Here is a 25,442-nt window from a genome sequence, read left to right on the forward strand (position 1 = left end):
CCTAAGCCCAGCCTGGAGCCTGCTGCTCCCAAATCCGAGCTTTACCCCTTCTCTCAAGCCTGTCCCTCTCTGTGATGGGAAAACCTGGGGCTGCAGCTCCATCCTCCTCCTCCCTGACAGCAATTCCTGCCTTTCCCATCCCAGATAACCTTCCAGCACTGACTGCTGGAGCTGCTGGGCCCTCCGAGCTGGATAATCTCTGTTAGAATTAATAAATGATTCAACCTTAACCCTCTTTGCCTGGCAGCTCTTCTCAGCAGCAGGGAGAGGGGCCCTGCGTGCCCACTGTCACGTAGGGATGGACCCACGGAGCCACAGGGTGGGGGAGGAGCCAGGCAGCTCTTTTCCCCCTCTTTTATCCCCCATCCGGGTTTTTGGAATTCTCCAGGACTCTCAAAGCTCCTCACAAGCACAGGAGCCGCCGCTGCTGCCATGGCAGATGCCGCAGATCCCAATTAAGCCCCTTGCCGGGTCAGATCCATGTGGGAGGCCACGTGTCCCTGTCCCACGTGTGCCCTCACACGCAACTCACATTTGCACACGCATGATGGGTCTCCAGCAGGCTTGGGGCCGCACGGACTCGTTCTGCCTCAGGGCTCCCAGCCCCTCCAAACACATCCATCCTTCCTCAGCAGGGGATTTTTCCATTTTATTTTCCCTCTCTGCGAAATAGGAGAGAGGATTCCTCAGTAAAACTCTCTGCACTGAAATTTGGGCTGGGGGCAAGCGAGGTCACCCCCACAGGGACAGAGCAATGCGGGGCTGATCCATGATCTGGCTGCTCCTTATTGCCGTGCCAAGGGGGTGCGGAACGGGGGTGCACCTCTGTGGGGGTGTCAGCGTGGGCAGGAGGAGCCCTGACCCTCCACAGAGCATCTCATCCCAGACAGCTCCGTCATTCTCATCCCAAGGCTCCGGGATTACACCACTGCTGCTAAAATCCCGTCTTCATCCGCGCGGTGCCCAGCCAATGACCTCGGCGCTGGCACGCAGGGCCTTCCTCCGCAGGGGATCAGAGATGATAAAGCCCTCCCAGCCCCAGCTCGGCGTGCCGAGGTCTCAGTCTCAGTCTCAGCAAACCATGGTGGATGCTCCAAGGATGATGTCCATGCACACGGAGAACGGGATGGACAGTGAAAGCTTCGCCCAGGTGAGGGGATTTTCGCCCTGGAATTCAGGATTGTGGGGGAGTTTGTGCTCCTTGTACTTGGATGAGGATCTGCGATGGATGCGGCACAAAGGGGTGAAAGGGGAGCAACTGTGGGTGTCAAGGGATCACGGGATGGGTGCTGGGGAATAAGTGATGGCAGGGTGGAGGGGAGTTGTGTCTCAAATCTCTGGCCTTGACCAGGTGGGGTGATGTCAGAGCAAGGTGGGATGAAATATTTGGGGCGATTTTCTGCCTGTCAGAGTGAATTGGTGGAAATACATGTGGCTGGGGACTTTGAGCCATGATCATTCTGTCAGGGAGCGAGGGAGATGCTGCCTGTGGTGAGTGAGGATCCCAGGAGAGACCAGCTCTGCTCCTGTGTCCCAGAGAGAGCTCCGGGCTGGACTTAGGAATCATTCTAGACTTGGGGGACCTGGGGGGGTTTCAATCCTTCTCTGCCCACCAGCAGTGCCATGGCTTTTGGCTGGGATTTTGGAGGGGCAGGAGGTGGGTTCCCAGCCCCTTTCTCCCTTGCCAGCTCATCCCTGTGCCTCACCCAGACCCTGAGGATGGGCTGGCAGGCACAGCCATCTGCATGTGGCTTTGCCACGCTGGTGTGGACACTGGTCCCTGCCAGGACACCACGGGACTGAAGGGTGGGATTCTGTCACAGCTGTGCACCCGCGTCTTCCTCGAATCCAAGTTTTGGGCGATTTCCTCCGATCGGGTGGGAAGGATTTCATGGGGTCGGTGCAAGCTGGGTGTGGCTGTGGCATGGGACCATCAGGGTGGTTATCCCACTCCCAGATGAGACCCCTGGGATCTGGCTTGCTCACACCCACAGCGCTGGGAGAAAGGATGAGGGTCCCATGGCAGAGGCAAGGGAAAACCCCCTGGCACTGAGCATTCCCTGCCCAGTCCTGCCTCGTGTCCCTGCTCCAGTTTGGTGGCATCAGGGATGTGGTGTGTCCCACGCCGTGGGACGTGGCGGTGCCCACGGAAAGTGCCCCAGGAGAAACCTCCCCTTTCCGCTGTGATTGGGAAAGTGCCACACGCGGGAGTTGCTCATCCCAGGGCAGAGTGACTCAGGGTCCTGTGTCCTGACCAGGACTTTTGACCTCGGACCTGTGCCAGGTTTTGTGGCACCTGGCACAGCCTCTCTGGGATGTAGGACGGTCCTCAGCTCTCCCTGCATTTGGCCATGCTGGCTTTTGGGGACACCTTCCTTCCTGCCACAGCTCCTGCCAACTCCAGCATCCAGGCTTTGGGTACTGGACTGGGACTTTTGGGACCTTCCTGGGATGTTGGGGACCTTCCTGGGATGTTGGGGACAGTGTAGCTCCTGGGAATGGAAGGGGCCAGATATCTCCTCTCCCTGTGGTGTCACGGGGCTGATCCCGTGGAGCAACCAATGGATCAGGAGATGTTTGATGGATCTGGCAGGCTCCTCTACAGCTGGATGAGCTGGCACTGCCCTGAGGGAGGTCTGGGCAGGCCAATGTCATCTTCATGGTGCGGTGATTCGGGAGGTGGCAATAGGACATGCAGGGCAGGAGCTGGGAGTGGAGAGGGAAAACAGGATGTACCGGTGTGGAGTGTCCCACTACAGATTCCCCCTGGGCAGAGGGGGCTGCTTGGGGATGGAGATGATCCCTAGGTTGAGGGTCACCATCACCAGTGGAGAGTGGCCACCACAGAGGGACGGTGGCCACAAGCAAGGAACAGTGACCATCACTGGAGGCGGATGGCTGTCACCGATAGAAAGTGACCATCACTAATGGAGGGTGGCCAGCACCACTCCAGGATGGCTGTCACCAGTCAAGGATGGCCATCTCCAGTAGAAGGTGGCCATCACCCCCAGTCCCCTCCTGGCACAGGTCTAGTGACCCCCATGCCCACCCACTCACACCCGTGTCTGGGTGCCGCTAGCCAGCCAAACCCCCTTTGGATCCCTCCTGTCCTGACTGGTGGCCTTGGTGGCTTTGAGGGTCAAGCGAGGGAAGAGCTGGAGCAGTGTGTCAGTGACACGTGAGGACGCTAAAATTAGGCGGCTCCAGCTAATCTAATTTAATCTCCCCTTTTCCATCCGTTCTGTGGAGATTAGCCTGGCGAGCGGGGTGGGAAGCCAGGCTGTGGGAGCTGGGGCAGCCCAGCCCAGGGACACCCAGCCCGACCCCCGGGGAATCCCTCCGCCTGTTTTGGGGAGGGGTGGCTGTGGGAGGTGATGTTGGGGTGCAGCTGGGGTTTGGGATGGGCTGGAAATGGCTCCGGCATTATGAGATCTGCAGAGGAGCAGCAGTGGGATGGACGGACAGATGGATGGATGGATTCCCACCACCCCCAGTGCGGGCAGGGCACAGTCCTCCCCTCCCTCGCCCTTCATGGAGCAGTTTGGGATGGGCGAGCCCCCTCCCTCACTGCAGAGCCAGGGAAAGGCTGTTTCACCCAGCTCAGCCCCAAGGTCACGCGCTCATCCTGCGGCTGCTGAAGAAGAAAAAGTTCTCCGACCGGTTTTCTATTCCCGGCCCCCGTGCGAGGGCTGGGTCCAGCCAAGTCCAAGGTTTCCGGTGCTTTGGGTGACAGGGCAAAGTCAATAACTGGTCACCGGTGTCATCCTGGTGCCGATGGGTTCGTGTGTGTCCGTGTCCTTGTCCAATGAAACCTCGTTGGAAACTATGTGGAGCAGCGCTGGAGTGATGAATCACGGGGCAGGTGATCCCAGATGAGTTCATGCCTCTCCTGGAGCAGCTCCAGCTCCGGGATCATCCCAGCTGCTCCGTGCTTGGATGGTCTGGTTCCCAATTCCTCTATCCCCACCCGTGCCTCAGTTTCCCTGGCATAAAAATGGGACATGGCCCTCAGTGGGTTCCAAACGGTCTCCTGGGGGTCCCCAGGAGCAGCAGTGCTCCAGGGGGGGCTTTGCTCTGTGCTGTGGGTCAGGCTGGTCCCAGGGTTCCAGGATGCTCCGTCCCTGCTCCGGCCCGCTGGGCATGGCTCTTCCTCACGCTCCGACGTTGTTATTACTGCATCACCCATCCTTAAGGAATCACATTAGAGAAATTAGAGCTGGTTGTAGCTCCAGTCCCTGCAATCAGCTGCTTCCTTTTCCTAAGGAACGTGGCATTAAATGCCGATAGATTATTACAAGCCCATGTAGTGTTTAGAAGCAGCTGGGATGCCTTGAAAAGATTTCCATTGGGAGCTTTATTCCATGAAAGGAATTCCAAAATCAACTGAAAAACCTCAAATTTAAAAAATTACTTTATTTAGAGGAACTGGTTGAGCAGAGCCCAGCTCCTCCTGTCTTTTCCCCCGACTAGGGTGTTATCTGGCAAATCAATGGAGTCTTGGGGAATATTTTCCCTGAATAAAGTGATTTTTTGGGACAGAAGGATGAGACAGGTCCCTCATTTTGCGCAGACAGTCGCTTCCTTCATCCAGCCAGGCCGGCGGCAGATGGGAAGGCAGACAGATGTGTCCAGCTATTTTTAGGCTCAAACGCTGCTTTAATTTCAACTTAACCATGGAGAATTTGGCTTTTTAGGGTAAAAAAAAAAAAAAAAAAGCTGGATCAGAGGGTGAATTGAAATGCAGGGGCAGTGACAGAGATTAATGGAATATCCTGAGTTGGAAGAGATCCACAAGGATCATTGAGTCCAAATCCTAAAATGCATCAGGTCATGATCTGGGGATTTAACTGGAATGCCTGACAGATTCATGGTGGGTCCAGTGGGACTGGATCCTCCAGGAAAAGGTGTCTGGTAGCAGGATTGGCTCGGCTCTGGCTTTGGTTGCTTCTCCCCCTCTTTCCTTTGAAACGGAGTTACAATTCCTTGAGCAAAAACACCAAAATGATGTAAATGGCCGCGTAGAAAGGACTCTTGAGAGGCTGAAGGCAAGAAGAGCCGGAGCCGCTCCGAACTGGTTGGGAAAGCGGCGGGAGCGGGCAGACGGGTTGGGTAACTCCCTGCCCCAGGGCTGCTGGGACCGGCTCTGCTGGGAGCGGGGAGCGAGAGCCGCTCCGGAGGGCCAGGACGTGCTGCGGCCCTCGTAGGGCTCTGGGCCACCAACGCCCGGCTGTGGCCCTCGGACTCGGGGATGGAGCCGGGATGGAGCTGGGATGGAGGCGAGGCGGAAGGCGGGGTGGTGGGAGGCAGATCCCAGCCCCGGTGATGCTTCCAAACGATGCTTCCCAAGGTTTTCGGGGCGCAGCGGGCACCCCCCCGCCGTCCGTGGCTGCGCACCGGGGAGCGGGACACGCGGGCGTCGGAGCGAGCGCCACGGGCCGCGGGGTGATGGATGCGACCTGACGGGTGCACAGGGCCGCGCACGTTCACACGCATGTGACAGCACCGGGCACACCGGGGCGGGAGCGGCGGCTGCGGGCACGGGCACGGGCTGCGGGCACGGACACGGGCTGCGGCACACGCGTGATGCACCCCCCAGAGCACCCCAAATACAACCCCCCAGTAGACCCCCACTGGTCACCCTCACTGCACCCCAATGGACCTCCAATGGACCCCCCCCCCAGTGCACCCCCGACCTCCAGTATCCCCCCCATGCACCTCCAATGGCACCCCCCACGCACCCCCAGCCCCTTCAGTGCATCCCCAGTTCACCACTCCAGTGCACCCTCGCTGCACCCCCAGCCCTCCTCAGTGCACCCCCAATACACCCGCCCAGCACCCCCGCAATTCACCCCTGCTCGGTGCACTCACGGCCCCCCCGGTGCACCCCCGATAGACCCTCCCAGTAACCCCCACTGCATGCCCAGAACCCCTGGTATAACCCAGCCCCCCACTGTTCCCAGTGCACCCCCCAACTGCACCCTCAGTGCCCCCCCCCAGTGCAACCCCCAGCCCTCCCAGTACCCCCCCAATCCTTCCAGTGCACCCCCAATACACCCTCCCAGAGCACCCCCGGCCCCCCGTGCCCGCCCCCCAGGGCTCCCCCAGTGCCCCCCAATTCACCCCTCCACTGCACCCCCAGCCCCCCAAGGCACGCCCAGTGCCCTCCCAGTGCACTTTCAGCCCTTCCCAGTGCATTCCCAGTGCATTCCCAGCCCCCTCAGTACCCACCCCAATTCACCTCTCCAGTGCACCCCCAACGCCCGCAATAACCCCTCAAGTGCCCTCCCACTGCCCTCCCCACTGCCCTCAGTGCACCCCCAGTTTCCCTCCCAAATCAACCCTAGTGTCCACCCCACTGCCCCTCCAGTGCACCCCCAGTGCACCTCCAGTGTCCTCCCAAATCAACCCCAGTGTCCCCCCCCACTGCCCCTCCAGTGCACCCCCAGTGTCCCGCCCAGTGCAACTCCAGTGTGTCCCCCACTGCCCCTCCAGTGCCCTACCAATGCCCCCCCACTGCCCCCCCGGTGCCCCCCCCACTGCCCCTCCAGTGCACCCCCCAGTGTCCCCCAATTCCTCCCCGGTGCCCCCCCAGTACCCCCTCGGTGCCTCCCCCAATACTCCCCCAATGCCCCCCCGGTGCCCCCCCCAATGCTCCCCCAGTACCCCCCCGGTGCCCCCCCCCATTACCCCCCCCGGTGTCCCCCGGTGTCCCCCTGGTGTCCCCCCATTGCCCCCCCATTGCCCCCCCGGTGTCCCCCCAGTGCCCCCCCATTACCCCCCCATTACCCCCCCGGTGTCCCCCCGGTGCCCCCCCATTACCCCCCCCGGTGCCCCCCATTACCCCCCCCGGTGCCCCCCCACTGCCCCCCCGTTCCCCCCCGCGGGCGGCCCCGCCCCTCCCGCGCGCGCCGCGCACACACCCTCGCGGCTCAGCCAATGGGGAGCGGCGGCGCGGCCACGTCACCGCGGCCGGGGGAACCTCCTCAATGAGCCCGATTGGCGCGGGGAGCGCGCGGCGCTGCCGGGGCCGCTCCGCTCCGCTCCGCACCGACCCGAGCGCTCCGCTCCGCACCCGCCATGATCGCATCGCACCTCCTCGCTTACTTCTTCACCGAGCTCAAGCATGACCAGGCGCAGAAGGTGAGGGGGGCGCGGGGCAGAGGGGCCGCGGGGGTGAAAGTGGGGAGGGGGAGGGAAGAAAATGGAGAGGGAGGGGGAAAGGTGGAAAGGGAAAAGTGAGGAGGAAAAGGGAAAGAAAAAGGCGAAGGGGGGGGAAAAAAGATAGGGAGGAAGGAGGGAAAAGGGGAGAAGAAAAAAGAGAAAAAAGGGAGGGGAAAAAAAAGGATGGTTAAAAGTAAAAACAAAAAAAAAGCAAAACGGAAGGAAAAGGAGAAGGAGAGTGAGGAGGGAAAAGAGAAAAAGAAAAAGAAAAGGGATGGAAAGGGAAAAGGGAAATAAGGGAGGGAAAGGAAGAAGAATGAAGGAAAAAAAGAGAGGGGAAAAAAGTTCAAAAAAGAGGATGTAAAAGGAAGGAGGAAAAAAGAAAAAAGCAGAAAAGGCAAAAAGGAGAGGAAAGCAGTAAAAAGAGCAAAAAGGAGCGGAGAAAGTGGAAAAAAAAGTAAATGGGAAAAAAGAGGAAAAACGGGGAAAAAAAAAGAAAAAAAAACTTTCTAAAAGGGAGCAGGAGGTGGAATAAGCCGGGGGCGGAGGGGAACCGGGGCGCAGCGGGCCGGGCCGGCGGGCGGAGGCCGGGGCCGCGTGCGGTACGTGCCGCGGCTGCGGGACCCCCGCGTGGCCGGGCGGGCGGAGGGGGAGGAGGAGGGGGGGAGGAGGAGAAGGAGGAGGAGGAGGAAGGGGGGGAATCTCCGTGCCTCTGCCCCGCCGGAGCCGGGACCCCGCGGCCGCCCCGCGCAGCACGTGTCGCCGCTTCCCGCCGGCGCGGAGCATCCGCGGGCGCGGAGCATCCCCGGGAGCCGCTTCCTCCGCTCCCCCCCGCTCCCAGAGCACGGAGCCGAAGCCCCCGCGGGGAGCGGGGTCAGCCCGGGGCGCGGGCCAGGAGGTGCCGCTTGCAGCTCGGGTCCTGTTCCCCACGCTGTGCCCCCCCACCCCCAAACCGCGCGTGTTCCCCCATCCCTGCACTGACAGCGATGGAAAACACCTTCCTGTCTTCCGTTCCCTTCATTTTGGGGGTCTGAATCCCTAATTTCGGGGTCCTGAGCTCCCCGAGCCTGTTCCCAGACTGCAGCCCCAAGCAGCAGCGTCCCGTTGGGATGCGTGGAGTGTTGGTCACCCCTCGTTCCTGAGTTCAGGCACCGGGAAAGCTCGAGTGTTCTGCTCTCCCATGGCTGGGGGAGCAGCCGGCCTTTGTCTGGCCGGGACAGCGCTTAGGCTGGGCTTAATAAACTATTCCTGGAGAAAAAATGCTGGATGGGAGAGAGTGCGGAGGCTCAGGCTCTTCCTGCAGTGCTCTGGTGGCATGTGGGAACGGGGCAGAGGATCTCATCTGTGATCCCTGACACTGGGAACTGGTCCGGATTTGCTGATCTGAGTGTGAGGTGGTCGGGATTTGCAAATATCGCCATAAAAAATGAGGGAAATGCTTGGAGAGACCTGGGCTAACCCTGGAGATGACACCGGGGAAGTGAAACCTGCCACGTTGGCCCTTCGCCGGTGTTAAATAGGAAGGAAATCGAGGGAGAACATGAAAAAAAAAAAAGCGACAACAACAAAAAACCAACCCCAACCCAACAAAGTGCAGGGAAAACTTCCCAACGCAAAGCGATCCGTAAGGAAATACGGGCTCGGCTTCTCCCTCCGCTCGCCAGTGGCCCCGGGGTTGTGCAACAGCCAAATCCACGGGAAGGGGTTGTGTAACCCGAGCAGAAATAGGCCAGCGGCACAGCCCGGCTCCGGGCTCCGGGCTGCTCACGCCTTCCTTATCGGGAGCCGGGAATAATGGAGAGGGAAAGCTTGGATGAAGGAATTCGCCTTCCTTACCCACTGGGAGAAGGGTGTGCGAAGCCTCAGGAACCGGCTTCGTTTCCCTCCCGGCTCCAAAACCCAAATTAAAAAAGTTGTTGAGATGTGAGGGAGAAAAAAAATATCCAGGAGCTGCCGGCCGGAGCTCGGGATGCTGTGGGAGATGGCACTGCCCTCCCGGCCGCCTCCACAACTGGATTTCTCTGGGATATTTTTAAACACATTCCTGTGAATCCTCCCAGTGAGGCAAAGCTGGGAGAGAGCACGGAGCTCAGCTCGGCTCAGGGAAGGGGAGAGGGGGGAGAAGCCAGCTGTCCGACCTGGCTGCTTCCACCCTGGGTGTCAAAATTATTCCTGGTTTATAAATCTCTCCATGCAAAGGGAAAAGCATGGGGAGATGGAGGCGGTGAAATTCTTGGAAAGCTGCGATTTATTTGGTTGGGTCTTTCTATCAAACCCCCTACTTGAGACAAAATCTGGGGGAAAAAGATTGCAGGTGGTAGCCTGGTAGTTGGGTTGGGGTTGGTTTTTTTGTTTTCCCTTTGGATCAGGGAGAAAAGGAGCTCAGCTGGGGTTAAAAAGTGCCTTTTCCAATAGCTGTGGTTTGTGTCCACCTCAAGGCCTTGAAAATAGCCTCAAAAATGGGATTTTTCTTCCCATTCTTGCCATGGAGCAGCTTTACCTGCTCTGCCACTCATCTGGGGGCACATTACCTTCATCCCCAGCTCCTGCCCTTTTCCTGCTTGGAAAGTGGGTTGTCCAGACTTATCTAACCCCCAAGGGATTGTGCAAACTTTAATTAACCTCAGCAGCGTCCTTTGAGATCCCAGCTTGAAAGTCTGCCGCCGCTGACCTGCGTTCCCTTGGGATGTGCCGGCTCACACTGGGCTTCCTGCTCCCTCAGCCTCGTCATGCCATGGGAGTGGGAGCTGAGCGTCTCTTCTTCCCCATCCCCCTTCAAAAGGGAAAATCTGGGGATGGAATTGGTTTTCCTGCATTTGTGGCCGTTCCCAAGCAGGGGCAGGTTGTCCTCGGGTTTGGTTTTTTTTTTTATTTTTCCTTTGCCAAGGGATTAGTTTTACCCGGCTGATTCCTCCCTGGCTGGCTCTCTGGATATGGGAGGGGCACCTGTGGCAAATTCCTGGAAAACCAACTTAACAGCTTCCCTTGAGGCTGCCGAGGTCAACGGCAGAAGCCAAGGTCAATGTCAGGACAGCTTTTCCCACCTTTGGGAAACTGTCCTGTGTCCCCTCGCGCCTCTCCACCTCATCAGAGCTACCCAGCCTCAGTTTCCCCTCCGCAGTGGGATGCTCCCACCATCCGGGGGGGATTCTTGGGGCCAGTGAGGCTTTGCCATCCAACATCCAAGTGGCATCTCTGCTCCGAAGACCTTCTGGGTTCAACATGGGGGAGAAGGAGGACGAGTGGCAGGGTGGTGCCTCGAGGGCCGGTGGGAGACAGGAGCAGTTGGATGTCTCCAGTTCCAGAACTGGGAGGCAGAGCACTTCCCTGGTTGAGCTGGGTTTTTGTGGGGCTGGGGGGCAGCAGGGTCACCTGAGGATGGGTCGGTGGGTGCTCCGTGGTGTCACTTCCTCACCGTGGGTGCCCAGCTCCACCTCCAGCGTGGATCCAGCTGCTGTCCTGGGGGTGAGGATGGGGAGGAACCGGCAGAGCAGGAAACATCTGACTCACCCGGGTTCGGGATGACTCCGGGCGTGTGTCATCCGAGGCTTGGCCATGGCGGGGAGGGCACGTGGGCTTGGATTCGGCGTGGAGGAGCTGAAGGACGTGGGTGCCACCAGGGCCAGGGCTGGGGAGGGTGGGTGCAGCCCAGCATCACCCCTGTGTCACCCACGGGAGGTCGGGGAAGGGGACGAGCCGGTTCCCTGCGCTGAGTCACCTGGGGTGGGAAACAGGGACAGGCATGGGGAGCGCAGGGACCGAGGACATGGAACAGGGAATAAAACCTTCCCAGTGCCGGAGGCCTTCATCCTGCAGCCTCTGCTGCTCCCTCTGCCTCGCTTTCCCCGAATTCGTCACGTCCCACCACAGATTCGGGTGGGGTGGGAGCACAGCTGGTGCTTGCACAGCATCCCCCTCCCAGAGAAGCGGGGAGAGAGTCAGCATTCCCTAAAACTTCAGGGACAGTGTGCTTGAAGTTAAAAACTGGGGTAGGGAGGGAAGTAATTTAAAGACAATGTAATTCCCAGCAAAAATGTCGCTGGAGCCAGGGGTGACAGTGCGTGCTGTGGGTTTGGGGTGTTCCAGCCTTCCCCAGATGGGAACATTCCTCTGTCATCTCACACACAGCAAATGTTTGGCTTTTTTGCCAAAAAGGTAAAGAATCTAGCCCAGAAAGCAGCCACCCTCTGCCAGTGTTCTGCTTTTGCTCAAAAAGCTGCTGGAATTAGTCACATCCAGCTGAAAAGTACAGCGGGAGGATGCTGGGGGATTGCAAACACGTGCTCCCGCGCCAGGTCCTGGCAGCCACGTGGCTCTGGAAAAGGATTCAGAGTAAAACGAAAACAAAAGGCAAACAACTTCCCTTTCTCGGAACCTGGGGTCATTAATGGGAAAGATGTATCTGGGACCTTATTGCACAGGAACAAAGCTCCCCGGGCCCTTCCCCTTCCCGCTGGGCAGGAAGCGCTGGCGCAGTGCCGGAAGCGCCGTCGCGCTGCAGCTTCCAGCGGCCACAGCAGCCCTGGCCCGTGTCCCTGAGTGATGCGGAGATGGGGAGAGGGTCCCCAGGGTCCCTGCAGGGGCAGCGTATGAGCCAAGGAACTCTTAGAATCCTGGAATGGTTTGGGTTGGAAGGGACCTTAAAGCCCATCCAGTGCCACCCCTGCCATGGGCAGGGACACCTCCCACTGTCCCAGGCTGCTCCGAGCCCCGTCCAACCTGGCCTGGGATGCTCCCAGGGATCCAGGGGCAGCCCCAGCTGCTCTGGGCACCCTGTGCCAGGGCCTGCCCACCCTCACAGGGAGGAATTCCTTCCCAATCTCCCATCCAGCCCTGCCCTCTGGCACTGGGAAGCCATTCCCTGGGTCCTGTCCCTCCATGCCTTGTCCCCAGTCCCTCTGCAGCTCTCCTGGAGCCCCTTTAGGCCCTGCAAGGGGCTCTGAGCTCTCCCTGGAGCCTTCTCTTGTCCAGGCTGAACAGCCCCAACTCTTTTCTATGGATAATGGCATTGACTTGGAATTCAGTTATTTGAAGTCTAATTAATATTTCTACAGCACTGATCCCTTGGCGTCCGGGCTCTTTCAGAGGAGTCTTGAGGAGTAGAACAGTGTCCAGCTGCAGTGCTGGCACCAGAGCCATGAGTTTGGAAATCAAAAGCTGTTTTTTGGGTTGCTTTAAGCTCAGCTCGGCTTTGCTCAGCTCAGGTCACACAGCAGCAAAAATTGGGCAAGTTGAGGTTTCCTCAGTTGCGGGGCGGGCGGACCTTTCCCAGCGGTGGCCGTGCAGCCGGGACAGGCGACCCTGGGCACCTCTCCAGCATCCGGCGTGGAAATGAGCTGAGCCTTGGAGACAGCCTTGAGCCAGGAGATGGGGATTTGCTGGGGTTTGGTTCAAAAACGTGGCATTGAGCTCATTACACCCACAGCTACTCCGTGATCCGGAGCTTTAACACGATGTCCTGGGCTGGGGTATGCCCAGCGCTTCCCAGCTTCCATCCCTTCCTTCTCCCTTCAGATTGTTTAGATTTCCTCCAGGAAACACTATTATTTAGGCTGGAAACTTTCCAGGAATTCAATTGCCCCCTTCAGGATACTAACCTAGTGACTTTATTTGTTTGGAATTGGCAATCTGACCTGAACTATTCCATGATCTTCAAAAACATTAAGCAGCTGAGAAGGTGTTTTGTCTTGAAAGATGCTCAGACCCCAGTGCTGCAGGCTGAATTCCCCCTGTTTTATCCCATCTTTGTAACAATTTGAGGGGTGCTCGGAATAACGAGCTGGGCCACAGGGCTGGGAAGCTTTGGGAATGACAGTGGCCGTGGCTCTTCCTCGGGGGGACAAGGCACAGCCAGGGTGGTTTCAATGGGGAAGGAATGTCCTGCTGCATGCCCTGACCTGCCTTAGCTGCCAAGTGGGGTGATAACTACGTTGGGAGAAGATGATCCAGGTTTTAAAGGGCTTTAGAGATTAGAGGGAGGTCACTATGTTCCTCGGGCTGAGGGTTATTCTTGGTACGCTGGAGCTGGAGGACATGGGGGACGTGCCAAGCGGTGCCTGTCCTGGGGAAGGAGGTGAAGCCTCAGGATGGTTTCCTTTTGCTGGGATTTTTGGGTGAGGGGTCTTCACTGCTGAGGAGCAGCTGAGCTCCCAAAGCACCCGGCTTCTCTGGGGTGAGGACCCTCTGTCCTGGGTCAATGGTGTTGACTGATAACCCTTGGCGCAGCTCAAGGAGAGGTTTCCTACCCTGGGGCTGGCACGGAGGTGAGCTCCAGCCCCAGAGGCACCTCTTAACCAGTTAACTGGTTACTGGTGCCAGTAACCAGAGTCAGCACACAGGAGGGAATTTTCAGCGGGTGAAGGCAAACAGGAGGGGAGGGAGGAGAGTGTTTGACTTCCTGCTGCTGGGCTGGATAAGGAGAGGCTGGTAAACAACTGGTACCAGGAAATCTCCAGGTTTCCGTCTCCTTGGCCTTTCCCTCGTGTCTACCTGGTCTTCCAGCTCCTGATTTTGGGCAGAAGCTGAAAGCACCAGGAGAAAGGGGGAGGAGGTTTTACCCATCACACCAGAGGATGCTGCTCCCCAGGGGATGCAGCATCACTCCTGGAATGTGCTGGGCCGGGCTTTCCTCCATCCTCTGACCTCGCCAAAGGGATCTCAGCTCCCGAATTTCCAGCAGAACTCAGGGTGGGGAAAAAAGGATGCGCTGGAGCATCCTGAGCCTGAGACACAGGCAGCCAAAACCGCAGCAGGCCTGTTGTGTCCAGCCCAGGGTCGGATGGCACATCCGTGAGCGAGGTCACGCTGGGGCGGCTGCAATTAGGCACCCACAAAATGCCCATTTCCTCCAGCGTAGCCCCATAAAGCACAATCCGAGCCCGGGTTCCGGTGACCCGGTGTTACGTGCCTGCAGACAGGTGAGCGCGCGGGGTGGAGTTTTCCTCTTGACTTCTCAGGGCTTGCAGCTGCCCTTTAATTAATTTTAAGTGAAGCTAATTGAAACAGGGCATCGTTTTGGAGCGGGCAGTGTCCGCCTCTCCTGCTGCCTGCTCCAGCCAGGCTGCACGGACACGCGCGGTGCTGATGCATGGCTCGGGGAGGAGCTTTTCCATGCCTTTCCCAGGCAAGACAAGGTGCTTTGATGCCATTTATAAAAGGGCTTCTCCATATCCCCAGCTCAAGGGTGTAACGATTTCCAGGAATGGGGGGTGGATTTCTTCCCTCTCCGGCCATGGCACCCACTTGTGTCACTCCAGCTCCCACTTCTGTCACTCCAGTGTGGTTTGCTTGAGGGTGTTGAGTAGCTCTTGGTTCTTGAGGTGATCTCAGCAGTGGAGAAATGACAGGGCAGTGGATTCCTGATGAGCATCCGCGGTGTAGGAAGAGGCCCCGGGGGTCAAGGTCAAGATGCGTTGATGCCGTGGAATGGGAAGGGCTTTGCACCTGGAAAACCTCCACTGCCGACCTCCTGACTCACTCCTGAGTTTGAATTCCTGCTTCTGTAGCAACCTGTTTGGGTGTCTGTAGGTGACTGAGTGGGAAGATGCTGTGGAGCATCAGGAGCAACTTGTGGTTCGGCATTCCCAAGCTGGCAGCAGCCTGGGAAGGGGATGTGGGATGGCATTTGGTGAGCTCCTTGGAGAGAGGGGCAGGGCAGTGGTGGGTGATGCCTGGGATGAGCTGTTCCAGCAGTGCTGTCCCTGTGCTGGTGCTGCCATGTCCTGCCCTTTGGGATGGGTCAGAACCTGCTCCTGCTCCTCGTGTCACCCCCAGCAGCTGTGGGAGAGGCTGGACGCTGTCCTGAGCCTGTCGTGGGGCCTGTGCCCACGTCCCCAGCCCTCCACCTGACCTTTGGGCTTTATCTCCACCTTTCAGATCGACAAGTACCTGTACCACATGCGGCTCTCCGATGAGACCCTCCTGGAGGTGTCCCAGCGTTTCGAGAAGGAGATGGAGAAGGGGCTGGGAGCAGAGACCAACCCCACTGCCTCCGTGAAGATGCTGCCCACCTTCGTCAGGTCCACCCCAGACGGGACAGGTACTGTGGGACAGGAGATGCTCCTGGGAGAGCAGAGGGAAGGCTGGGGACACCCGTCCTCCTGGCACTGCCAAAACAGGGATGGCACCCACGGCCACCTTCACTGCTGGTCCTTGGGGCTTCATCCTGCTCAGGCTGAGGGTGGGGACAGGCCTCGTTCCCCACGCTGTGCTGGGACTGGAGGGGCTCCCAGTTCCTGCTGGCGGGAGGGAGGAGGGAGGGAGGGAGGGAAGCCGCCCTCGCGTGCCCTTGCTGGCAGGACAGAGACAGTCACGGGTCCGGCTCATCAGATTTCGTTAGCAGCGAGGCGGCAGCGGTGCCAGCGCTGTCTGAGAGCCACCAGGGCCCCGGCAGGAGCAGGGGCTCTCCAGTGCTCACAGTGTGGCCTTTCTGCCTCTCCCCGTGCCGGCAGGGCCGCGCTGCCCTCGGCACGCTCCGGCCAGGCACATCCTCCTCTCAGCCCAAAGAGCTGCTCCCTCAGGCATCCATGGGGGAAAGCTCCTTGTTCCCTCTCCCAGCCCGCTGTTTTGGGAAGGAGCTTGTCTCCATCCCTGCGGGAATCACCCCTTGCCCTCAGTGTACCTGGGGCCCACCAAGTGCTTGGAGCAGTCCTGGCTGCTGAAGGGAAGGAGGGACAGAGCTCTGAGCAGCTGAGGCTGCTCCAGTTCCACACCTGGGCTGGCAGCAGCCCTGGAAAGGGCCCCAGGGATGGTTGGTTGTGTTGGATGGAGTTGCTTGGAGTTGGGGCTGCTCTGGTGCTGGCACCTACACAGGGATCTGTGCGAACCCTCAGTGGCAGAGGCTGCTGTCACCAGCAGAGAGGTGGACGAAGAGGGACAGAGCCCAAATCCCTGATGGCTGCTGGCTGTCCACTCCCTGGAGGCAGGGACAGAAGTGACAGAACCATGGAACCACAGAATCAGAGAATCATGGAATGGTTTGGGCTGGGAAAGCCTCTACATTGGTCAAATCCAGCCACTCCCCAGCACTGCCAAGGCCACCACTAACCCATGTCCCCAAGGGCCACATCCACACAGCTGTTAAATCCCTGCAGGGATGGGGACTCCACCAGGGCCCTGGGCAGTCTGTGCCAGGGCTGGACAGCCCTTTCCATGAAGGAATTTCCCCAGTATCCAACCTGAACCTCCCTTGGCACATCTTGAGGCCGTTTCCTCTTGTTCTGTCCCCGTTCCCTGGGAGCAGAGCCTGACTCCCCTTGCTGCACCTTCCTGCCAGGGAGTTGGTGACAGAAGGTCTCTGCAGCAGTGGGCACTGCTGGGTGTTTGCTGGTAATGTCTCAGTGAGTCTGGGGATGGTGGTGGCATCTCCCGTGTCCCTGGGGAGAAACAGGAATCATGGAATGGTTTGGGTTGGAGGGGACCTTAAATTCTACCCAGTGCCACCCCTGCCATGGGCAGGGACACCTTCCACTGTCCCAGGCTGCTCCAAGCCCCGTCCAGCCTGGCCTTGGGCACTTCCAGGGATCCAGGGGCAGCCCCAGCTGCTCTGGGCACCCTGTGCCAGGGCCTCACCCCCCTCACAGGCAGGAATTCCTTCCTAATAATATCCAACTTAAATCTCCCCTTTTTCAGTTCAAAACCATTCCCGTGTCCTCTCACTACACCCCTGCTAAAAGTCTGTCTCCACCTTCCTTATGAGCCCCTCTAATCCTTAAAGCATCCCCTGATCTCAGCCCCTCCACCTGCACCTACACCCAAAAGCTGGACCTGGCTGCCTGCCCCAGGATCGAGATTCCAATCTATTTAAATGTTGGAGAATATTTTTAATTACAGGGGTAGCCAGGAGCCGCCCCTGGGCATGGGAACTGGTGCAGCCAAAGGTGCTGGGTGCTGGTGGAGCATGTGTCAGCACTTCCAGCACCCTGACCCGCTGTCAGGAGAAGGAGCAATCCCTCCCCATGCCCTTACAAGACAGATCCTTGGCACCCTTCCCTGTATCCAGCTTCTCCAGTGTCCCAGCTGGCATTTTTCACCCGGGGGAGGGAGAAAAGGAGAACAGCAGCATGGAAAATGTCACATGAGAGGGATGCTGGGGCAGTCACAGCACTGCAGCTGCCCAGGGGGGCTGGAAAATGTGGGAGTTTTGAGCAAATCCCAGGGAACTAAGCTGGGATTCCCTGTCCAGCTCGAGCTGGATCCAGCCTCTGAGTGGCATCAGTGTCTCTTGGGTTTTGGAGAGGGGGCTGGAAGGTGGCACGTCAGGGTTGGGGGCTTGGTGCCCTGGCACAGATGGTGTGGCAACAGCGTGGGAGGAGCTCAATGCCCAGGGCTACGTCCTTCCTTCTTCCCTCTTTTTAAAGCTCTTGGGCAAAGTCTGGCCTGGGCTGGGCACCAAGCCCCGCTCCCACTGTCCCCAGGCAGCAGCAGCTGCTCCCAGTCCAAGGTCGTGTTGTTCCTCTGCTCCTGCCCTGCTCCGACCCAGTGCTGGTGCCTCAGGGCTCCCAACCACCCTCCTGTGGAGTGTCTCCGTCCTCCCTCCCCTCCTCCTGCAGCACCCGTGTCCATCCCTGTCCCCCGCTGCAGCACCCATGGCTCTGCTCTGGGATTAGACCCCGTTTAATGCGCAGCTCCCGGGATCCAGGAGGATGAGAGGCGCTTATGGAAATACAAGGTCACGTCTGCAGGTTAAGCCAAAACACAGCCCTGGCTCCCGGCTCTCGGTGGCTTTGCCATTCCAGTGTGGTGTGATAAGAGGGGGGAATTCTGCTTTGGAAGCAGAAACTCTTCTAAAAACAACTTTCCTTGCTTTGCTCAGCTCTGGCACCCACTGGAACACCACCATGCCGTGCTGGCAGCGAGGTGATAGGGATCCCAAATAAGCTTCTCCTTGGAGCCCCCCGTGTCTCTCCCAAGGGCTCTCCCTGCTCAGTGCAACCAACACCCTCCTCCCTGCTCCATTCCTGGTTTTTCCAGGCTTTTCTGGGGTCACCAGGTTTCCTCTTCCACACTGGTGTTGACACAAGGATCTTGTGGTGCATCCTCTGTTAAGCCCCAGCAGCTGATAACCCCAGCCAGGAGCTTTCAGGAGGATGCTGCAGGACTTGGGGGTCAAATCCCTGGAAATCTGAAGGATGGCTCTTGGCAACACCTTTCCCTTGGCTGGTGGGCTCAGCTCCTGCCAATAACCTTCCTCTGCAGGAAAACCAGCTCATGTGGCACACAGGCTTCAAAGGCTTGACAAAAATTGCTGTTTTCATGTCCAAAGTCCCGTGGTTGGGGATTTACTGCATTCCCAGCAAAGTTTCCCAAAGAAGCCATGTCTGCCCCATCCCTGAAGTGTTCAAGGCCAGGCTGGATGGGCCATAGGGCCTAGTCCAGTGAAAGGGCAGGGGAGTGGAACTGAAAGGTCCTTAGGGTCCCTTCCAACCCCAACCATTCCATGATTCCATGAATTAGCTGGAAGGAGGGAGGGCCTGCCAGGGCGTGGCAGTGGGAAGTGCTGGAGTCTGTGCCTCCACCTTCTCCTGCATCTATCTCCCTGGAGTCTGTGTCTCCCAGCCCTTCCTCTTCCTCTTCTTTTTCATTAATCCGATTTGCCGGAGGATTCCTACGCAGCGGAATTGCGGTCGGCTGGAAGCCTCGAGGAGGGATCTCTGAGGTGCTGGGACGTGATCCCACACTCGCTGCCCTGGTCCCCTGGCCACGCTGCTCTGCCCTGCCTGCTCTTCCCAGGAGCACAGCGGGTTTTCCAGGCACTCAACTCTCACCCTTTGCCGAGGGCAAACAGCCCTTGGAATCAGGGCTCTGTGTTTGCCCTCCCTGTTTGGCTTGTGGGCTCAGCACCAGCACCGATACCTTATCACAGGACCTGGGAGCCCAAATGGGGGGCAGTGCCCAGAGCTGGTGCCGGCCCATGGAGCCTATCACGCGTTCCCAGGATGGCTGGGAATTTTCCAAGGGAGAGTTTGCTGCCTTTTTCCTCCTGCTAGGCTGATCCACCCAGGAATTCCCCCCGAAATGCTTGTGCTCCTCCTGTGGTGCTGAGGGGGTGTTGGGCGGTGTTTGGGTCCCGCTGGGGCTCCGTGGTGAGGGCAGAGCAGAGCTGGTCCCACACGGCTCCGGGGCCATGAACCCCACGGGGTGGCTTGGCCGAAGCACCAGGTGTGTGAGGCTGGGCAGGACAGAAGGACGGCCCCATCCGGGCTCCTCAGCCCCTTTTTTGGGATCCTCCTGGGTTCCCTGCGTTACCTCCAAGGAGTTCAGCAACCTGTGACCCTCTTGGCTCCAGTGCCCTTATCCCTGGCACATTTATCAGCCCCCCTGAGGTGTTCTCCATGCTCTGCTAATGAGCAGAACGGCCTCAGTGCCGATGGCCAGGGAAGCGGGAGCACAGTGACCCGTGTGAGGGGCAGGACGCGGTGCCAGCGCTGCCCAGCCGGGCACCACATCCAGCTCTGCCCTGCTGTGGCTGAGGGTGGTGCCCATGGTGGGCTCACCAGGGACAGCGGGGCAGTCGGGAGCTTCTCCAAGGTTTTCCTGGTGTGTTTTCCATGTGAAGAGCCACCGTGGCCATGGCATGCCCCGTGGCTGGCAGACAGGCTGCGAAATGAGCTGCCAAACTGGCCTAAAGCTCATCACTGCAAAGGGTCAAGGGGAGGAGGAGAAAGGAGCACCCAGGGATGGACTGAGGCAGCGCAGGAGCTCAGGGCTCTGATGGCTCTGTGCTCTGACCCCCCTGGGGGGATGGGATGCCCTGACCCCTCTTGGGTAATGCACTGACCCCTCTTTCGGTGATGTCCTGGCCCCCCAAGTGCCCTCCCCATTCTCCATCCCCATCTCCGATCCCGCTGCAGCCACACATGACCTTGGAGCCCTCTCATTCATTCCTCATCTCCTTGGAGCGCAGCAACTGCTTTCCATGGCCCTTTTCCACCTCTATAGAGCTGCTCCAGCTCCCAGTCGCTCCCGTGCCCCGTTCCCTCGCCCCGAGCCCTCGGAGGGTCAGCCCAGGAAAGCCGCCAGGCCAGATGGAGCCCCACGGGCTGGGACCAGAGCTGCCTTTTCAGCTGGAGTCACTGGAGATGCACACTGGCGTGTGCATACTAATGACCCGCGGGTTTTGTTCCAACTGTGGCCCCTTTGTACCGCACAAAGCGGCCCCCGGGCGCCGGGATCGGTCCAGGGGAGCCAGCACAGCACATTTAATGCATTCAGGACTCCAACAGTGCTGATAGAGGGCTTTCCCCGGCCCTCTCCCCACTAAAACAGCCAGCTGGGCGCTTTTCCCGCTGCCCGGCTCCCGAGTGCAGTGAGCTGCCTTGAAAACAAACGCGAGGGGACACTCCGGGCTCAGCCCTTGGGGCTCCCCTTGCAGAAGCCGGGTCCCAGCTCTCCTGGGGAAGGCAGCAGTGAGGGCCCAGAGGGCTTTTGGAGCTTCTCCCTCCCTGGTTTCCTGCTGCCACGTCCCGTGTTGCAGCTGCATGCCGGGAGAGCGTGGGATTCCTGGGATTCGCAGGGCAGCGAGCTCGGCCCGGGCTGGGGAGGCTGAACCTGAACACGAGGGTCTTTTGAGTATATCAACAACTTAGCCGAGCTCCAGTGTTGCCACAGCTGCCATCAGGGTTTAACCCCTGAGGATGGAGGTTTAGGAGCTTCCACAAGCATCAGTAGGGTCAGGAGTGGCTCGCTGCCTTCTTCCTTTTGGAGCCTGAGTGTTGGAAATGAAAAAGAGTCCGACGACTCCGGCGGGGGGAGAAATTGCAGTCCCAAACCAATGTGGTTGATAAGAGCAAGCTCCGTTTATTAGCAATCCAGAGGCACTTCTATAGAATACCAGCTTGGTAACTCTTAAGTGGCTTAAAACTTATCAAAGCGCATTTCTACTTCTACATAGTTGGACTTACATTGGCAAGCTTCTACAGTTATGTTATGATTAAAAGAATTCAGAGTTCACCTCCTCCCCTTCTCTGGGTCTTATCTACACAGCTGTAAATCTTCAAAACTCCCTTTTTGTTCCCAGCCCTGTTTTTTTCACACGGGGATTTTCTCATGGAGAGTTTTTCTCACACACAGGCCTTTTGCTTGCAGGCCTATTGCTTGTATAGTTCTTTTATTGATCCCATAATTCTATCAATGATCCATGTCCCTGATCCTCTAACCAAATCCCAACACCTGAGGCTTGAGCTCATCTTCCCTGGCATCCCTGTTGGTTTGGGCATGGGCTTTTCCGGGCTGGGCTGGTGGGATTTATCCTCCCTCCCCAAGGCATCTGGATCTGGCTCAGTGATGGTGTATTGATCCTCCATTGGCTGTGGGGTGCCAGGGGGCAGAGGAGGGGCAGGGAATACAGTGACTGCTCCAATAAAATACCAAAAAATATAGTAATGAATAAAATAATGAAATATATTAAAAAAATCAGACCTTATCCTTGTACCTGGGAGGGGGCTGGTTACCTCAGGGCTCTGGCATGGTGTGGACAGAGGACCCTCCGAGTTAACGGGTTGTCCTTGTCCTGATCCCACAGAGGATGGGGATTTCCTGGCGCTGGACCTTGGTGGCACCAACTTCCGCGTGCTGAGGGTGAAGGTGTCGGACAACGGGCTGCAGAAGGTGGAGATGGAGAACCAGATCTACGCCATCCCCGAGGAGCTCATGCGTGGCAGTGGGGTGCAGGTGGGTCCTGGGAGAGTCCCTGATGTGTCCTGGGGCTGGAGCAGGAGTGGCCATCCCGTCACTGCCTGGGCCAGGGGATCCTGCTGGATCTTGTGCTGGGAGCTCCTGGCAGCCAGCGCGGCGATGAGTGAGGGCGGGCAGGGATGCGGGCACAGCGTCCCCTCCGAGTGGGCAGCCAGCTGAGGTCCCACTCTTTACCTTCTTCCAGCTTTTCGACCACATTGCTGAGTGTTTGGCCAACTTCCTGGACAAGCTGCAAATCAAAGACAAGAAGCTCCCCCTTGGCTTCACCTTCTCCTTCCCGTGTCACCAGACCAAGCTGGATGAGGTGGGTGAGGGGCTGAACTCTCGCTGTGGGTTCCACACCAATTTAGCTCAGGCTTTTAATTAGGCTCATTGATTTTGGGCCATGTGACCTTTCTTGAAGGGCCACATCTCTCATTCCTGTAAAGCCGTTTCGCAAGCTCTGGGTGAGAGGAGCTTAAGAACAGCACTGTCCCTTTATTTTTATGAATATTTTTTGTTGGTGCAATGACTCAGTGGCTGCAGGATCAGGGACAGAAAGGATGGAACATTCCTTCAGGGAATGCAGAGCTTGGCATCACTTCCCAATAACCCCGTTGCTTGTCATCTTCTCCAAACACACTGTTTAAAGGAAAAACAAATGTTTGCTAAGGATATGTGCCAGGTTGCCATTTTTAAAGCTGTGTGATGACAATAAGTGGTGGTGGATCTCCCGTTTTAAACACACCTGGCCAGGTTTTCATAGGAGCCTGGAGTGGTTTGGTTTGGAAGGGACCTTAAGGACCATTCAGAGTGCCACCCCCCTGCCATGGGCAGGGACACCTTCTGCTGCCCCAGGGTGCTCCAAGCCGTGTCCAACCTGGCCTTGGACACTTCCAGGGACGGGGCAGCCACAGCTGCTCTGGGCACCCCGTGCCAGAGCCCCTCCCCATCCTGGATTTCTGGATTTCACCTGATTTATCTGGAGGGTTTCTCAGCCACCACCCATCTGTGAGCTTTGACGGGGTCCTCGTGGCCCAGGGTCACGGTGTGTGCCAGCAGGGCGCGGTGCTGGCAGAGTGAGGGACGTGTCCCAGGAACTGCAGGGGTTTGGGAGGTGATGTTCCCGTGGGATGCCTCCACGGAGAGCAGCTTTTCCCTGCCTGCACCAGAGCTCCAGACGTGCCGAGCATCACATCCCCCCGTGCAGCCGGCGCGGGGAGGGGGGTCCCTGTCCCCCTCCGCCAGCCCCGGGCACCGATGGCTGTCGCTGTCGCTGTCACTGTCAGCTCTGCCGGGAGCCGTGACCTCGCCGGGAGACCAAACATCCCCGAGCCCAGCGAGGCGAGTGGCCCCCGCCGCACCCACCCGGCGCTGCTGGCTGCGGGAGGGGGCGATGCGATGCTCCTCGCCCCATGCTCCCCTCCTCGCCCCATGCTCCCCTCCTCGCCCCATGCTCCCCTCCTCGCCCGGGTCCCCCCATGGAGCGCGGCAGCCCCGGCGCGTCCTCCCGGCAGGAGCCGGCGCCGCGCTGGGGAACGGCGCCCGTGCCGCAGCCCCAGGGAGGCATTAGCGCTTTCCTCCAGGTAGCCACGGGGCTGTGAAGAATGCTAAAACACAGAAGCGGCAGGGGAGGCGTCTGTGCCCCGTGACCTCGCCCGGGCTGCGTCGCTCAGTGCCTCAGTTTCCCCAGCTCTAAGGCGGGGCGGGTGTCTGCCTCCCCTAGGGCGCTGTGGCTGTAGGGTTGGAGATTTCAAATGTAATTGAGTCCTTTCCCTCCCCCCGGGGCTCAGCTCAGTCCCCGGCCAGGTGCCTCTGGCCACAGGGCACTGCGAGCCCCCCACCCCACAGGGACGGGTCAAGGAGCATTCCTTAGGCACAATGAGCCTCTCACCGCATGGGGCTGGGTCAAGGAGCATTCCATAGGCACAGCAAGCCACCCACCCCCCAGGGATGGGTCAAGGAGCATTCCTTAGGCTTGTGAACACATTTTGCTGCAGGGCTCGATCAAACCTGGTGATGGGAACCGCTGTTCCTCCTGCCAGGGGAGCAACGAGCAGCTCACACGTTATTTCATGGCCATAAACTTTATCTGACACGGAAGCTGTGGCTGATAGCGCAGCTGGTGAGCTGATAACGGGGGTTCCCCCACAGGACCATTTGTCCCTTGTGGCAGGAGCCAGGTGTCACCTCCAAGCTCCCCTCTTGCTGTTCCCCCACAGAGCATCCTCGTGACGTGGACGAAGGGGTTCAAGTGCAGCAGCGTGGAGGGGAGGGACGTGGTGTCCCTGCTGCGCAAGTCCATCAAGAAAAGAGGGGTAAGAGCCTGGGCAGGCGGGATGGGGGCACACGGGTCCCTGGGACAGGAGACCTTGGCTCCATGGAGATGTTTCGGTCTGTTTTGTCTGTGTTGGGTCACCCACACTCCTTTCCACCATCTCAGGACTTTGACATCGACATCGTGGCCGTGGTGAATGACACCGTGGGGACCATGATGACCTGTGGCTACGATGACCACAACTGTGAAGTTGGCCTCATTGTTGGTGAGCTGCAGCAGGGGGGAAGAGCTGGGGTCCATCCATTCAGGAACTCCGAAGGGAGATCCTGCTTCTTGCAGGTCTTGGGGGTCTTTGGGGAAAAAGGAGAGGGCGATATCGGTGTTGGAAAGCCAGCATTGCCCAGTGTTTGCTTTGTTCTTCACTTTCTGTGGTGCACTGGGCTGTGGCCAAAGGGAAATGAGGGATAATGGGAATGAAGAATAATGGGAATGAGGGAAAGGCAGCGTCCTCGCTCACCCTGTCCCCGTGCTTGGCCAGGTACCGGCACCAACGCCTGCTATATGGAGGAGATGAGGCACATTGACCTGGTGGAAGGGGACGAAGGTCGGATGTGCATCAACATGGAGTGGGGGGCCTTCGGCGACGATGGGGTGCTCAACGACATCCGCACCGAGTTTGACCGTGAGATCGACATGGGCTCGCTCAACCCTGGCAAACAATTGTGAGCAGATTCTTGGCTCGGGCTCGGGCTCGTGGTTTGCTCGGCATTGTCCGTCCTCCCATAGCGCTGGCGTTACTGGGACTGGGGAGGTCATCCCAGCTAACTGGGTCACCGTGTCCTCTGCCACCGGTGCAGAGAGGGGCAGTGTCCCATCCCAGGGCAGTGTCCCAAACTGGGGCAGTGTCCTAACCCAGGGCTGTGTCCCAACCTGGGGTGGTCCTGCCCCACCCACTGCCCTCGTGAGCCCCTCGTGTGAATGCGCTGATTCCTGTTCCCTTCCTGGCCAGCACAGTCATCCACCAGCCCAGGCAGGCACCCTCACCTAATGTCCACATCCCAATCCTACAAATCTCCCATTCCCCACAGGGCTGCTGTGGTGTGAGGGTGATCTGGCGGTCCCTGCAAACTGACTGAGCCCCTTCAGGTGGCCACGAGCTCTCTTTGCAGAATGATGGTCGTGTCCACATAGCTTCATATTTTCACTGATGGGATAAACTGCTCTAGGAGGGGGTTTCCTAGATTTCATTTGGGATGGGGAGGCTGCCAGTGGGGTTTTCAGGTCAGCCTGTGGCCACCTTGTGGCACATGCAGCCAAACTCACACATAGT

At 58.7% G+C, this 25,442-nt stretch overlaps 1 protein-coding gene across 2 annotated transcripts in view; it reads left to right on the forward strand.

The window, feature by feature from the left end:
• The first annotated feature begins 595 nt into the window (after nt 1–595).
• Nucleotides 596–25,442, forward strand: part of LOC125319189 (hexokinase-2) — a 31,426-nt gene continuing 6,579 nt past the window's right edge. Inside the window, exons 1-7 of one of the 2 annotated variants that reach the window (XM_048290259.1) lie at nt 596–1,150; nt 15,037–15,199; nt 21,683–21,831; nt 22,040–22,159; nt 24,057–24,152; nt 24,278–24,377; nt 24,651–24,834. In XM_048290259.1, the coding sequence (XP_048146216.1) occupies nt 770–1,150; nt 15,037–15,199; nt 21,683–21,831; nt 22,040–22,159; nt 24,057–24,152; nt 24,278–24,377; nt 24,651–24,834 (1,193 nt within the window). In that variant the 5' untranslated portion in view covers nt 596–769. Of the gene's footprint in view, nt 1,151–7,000; nt 7,141–15,036; nt 15,200–21,682; nt 21,832–22,039; nt 22,160–24,056; nt 24,153–24,277; nt 24,378–24,650; nt 24,835–25,442 lie in introns of those variants that run through there. The other variant, XM_048290260.1, reaches the window with a different exon arrangement.

Source organism: Corvus hawaiiensis, chromosome 36 (assembly GCF_020740725.1).
Source record: "Corvus hawaiiensis isolate bCorHaw1 chromosome 36, bCorHaw1.pri.cur, whole genome shotgun sequence".
Taxonomy (NCBI): Eukaryota; Metazoa; Chordata; class Aves; order Passeriformes; family Corvidae; genus Corvus; species Corvus hawaiiensis.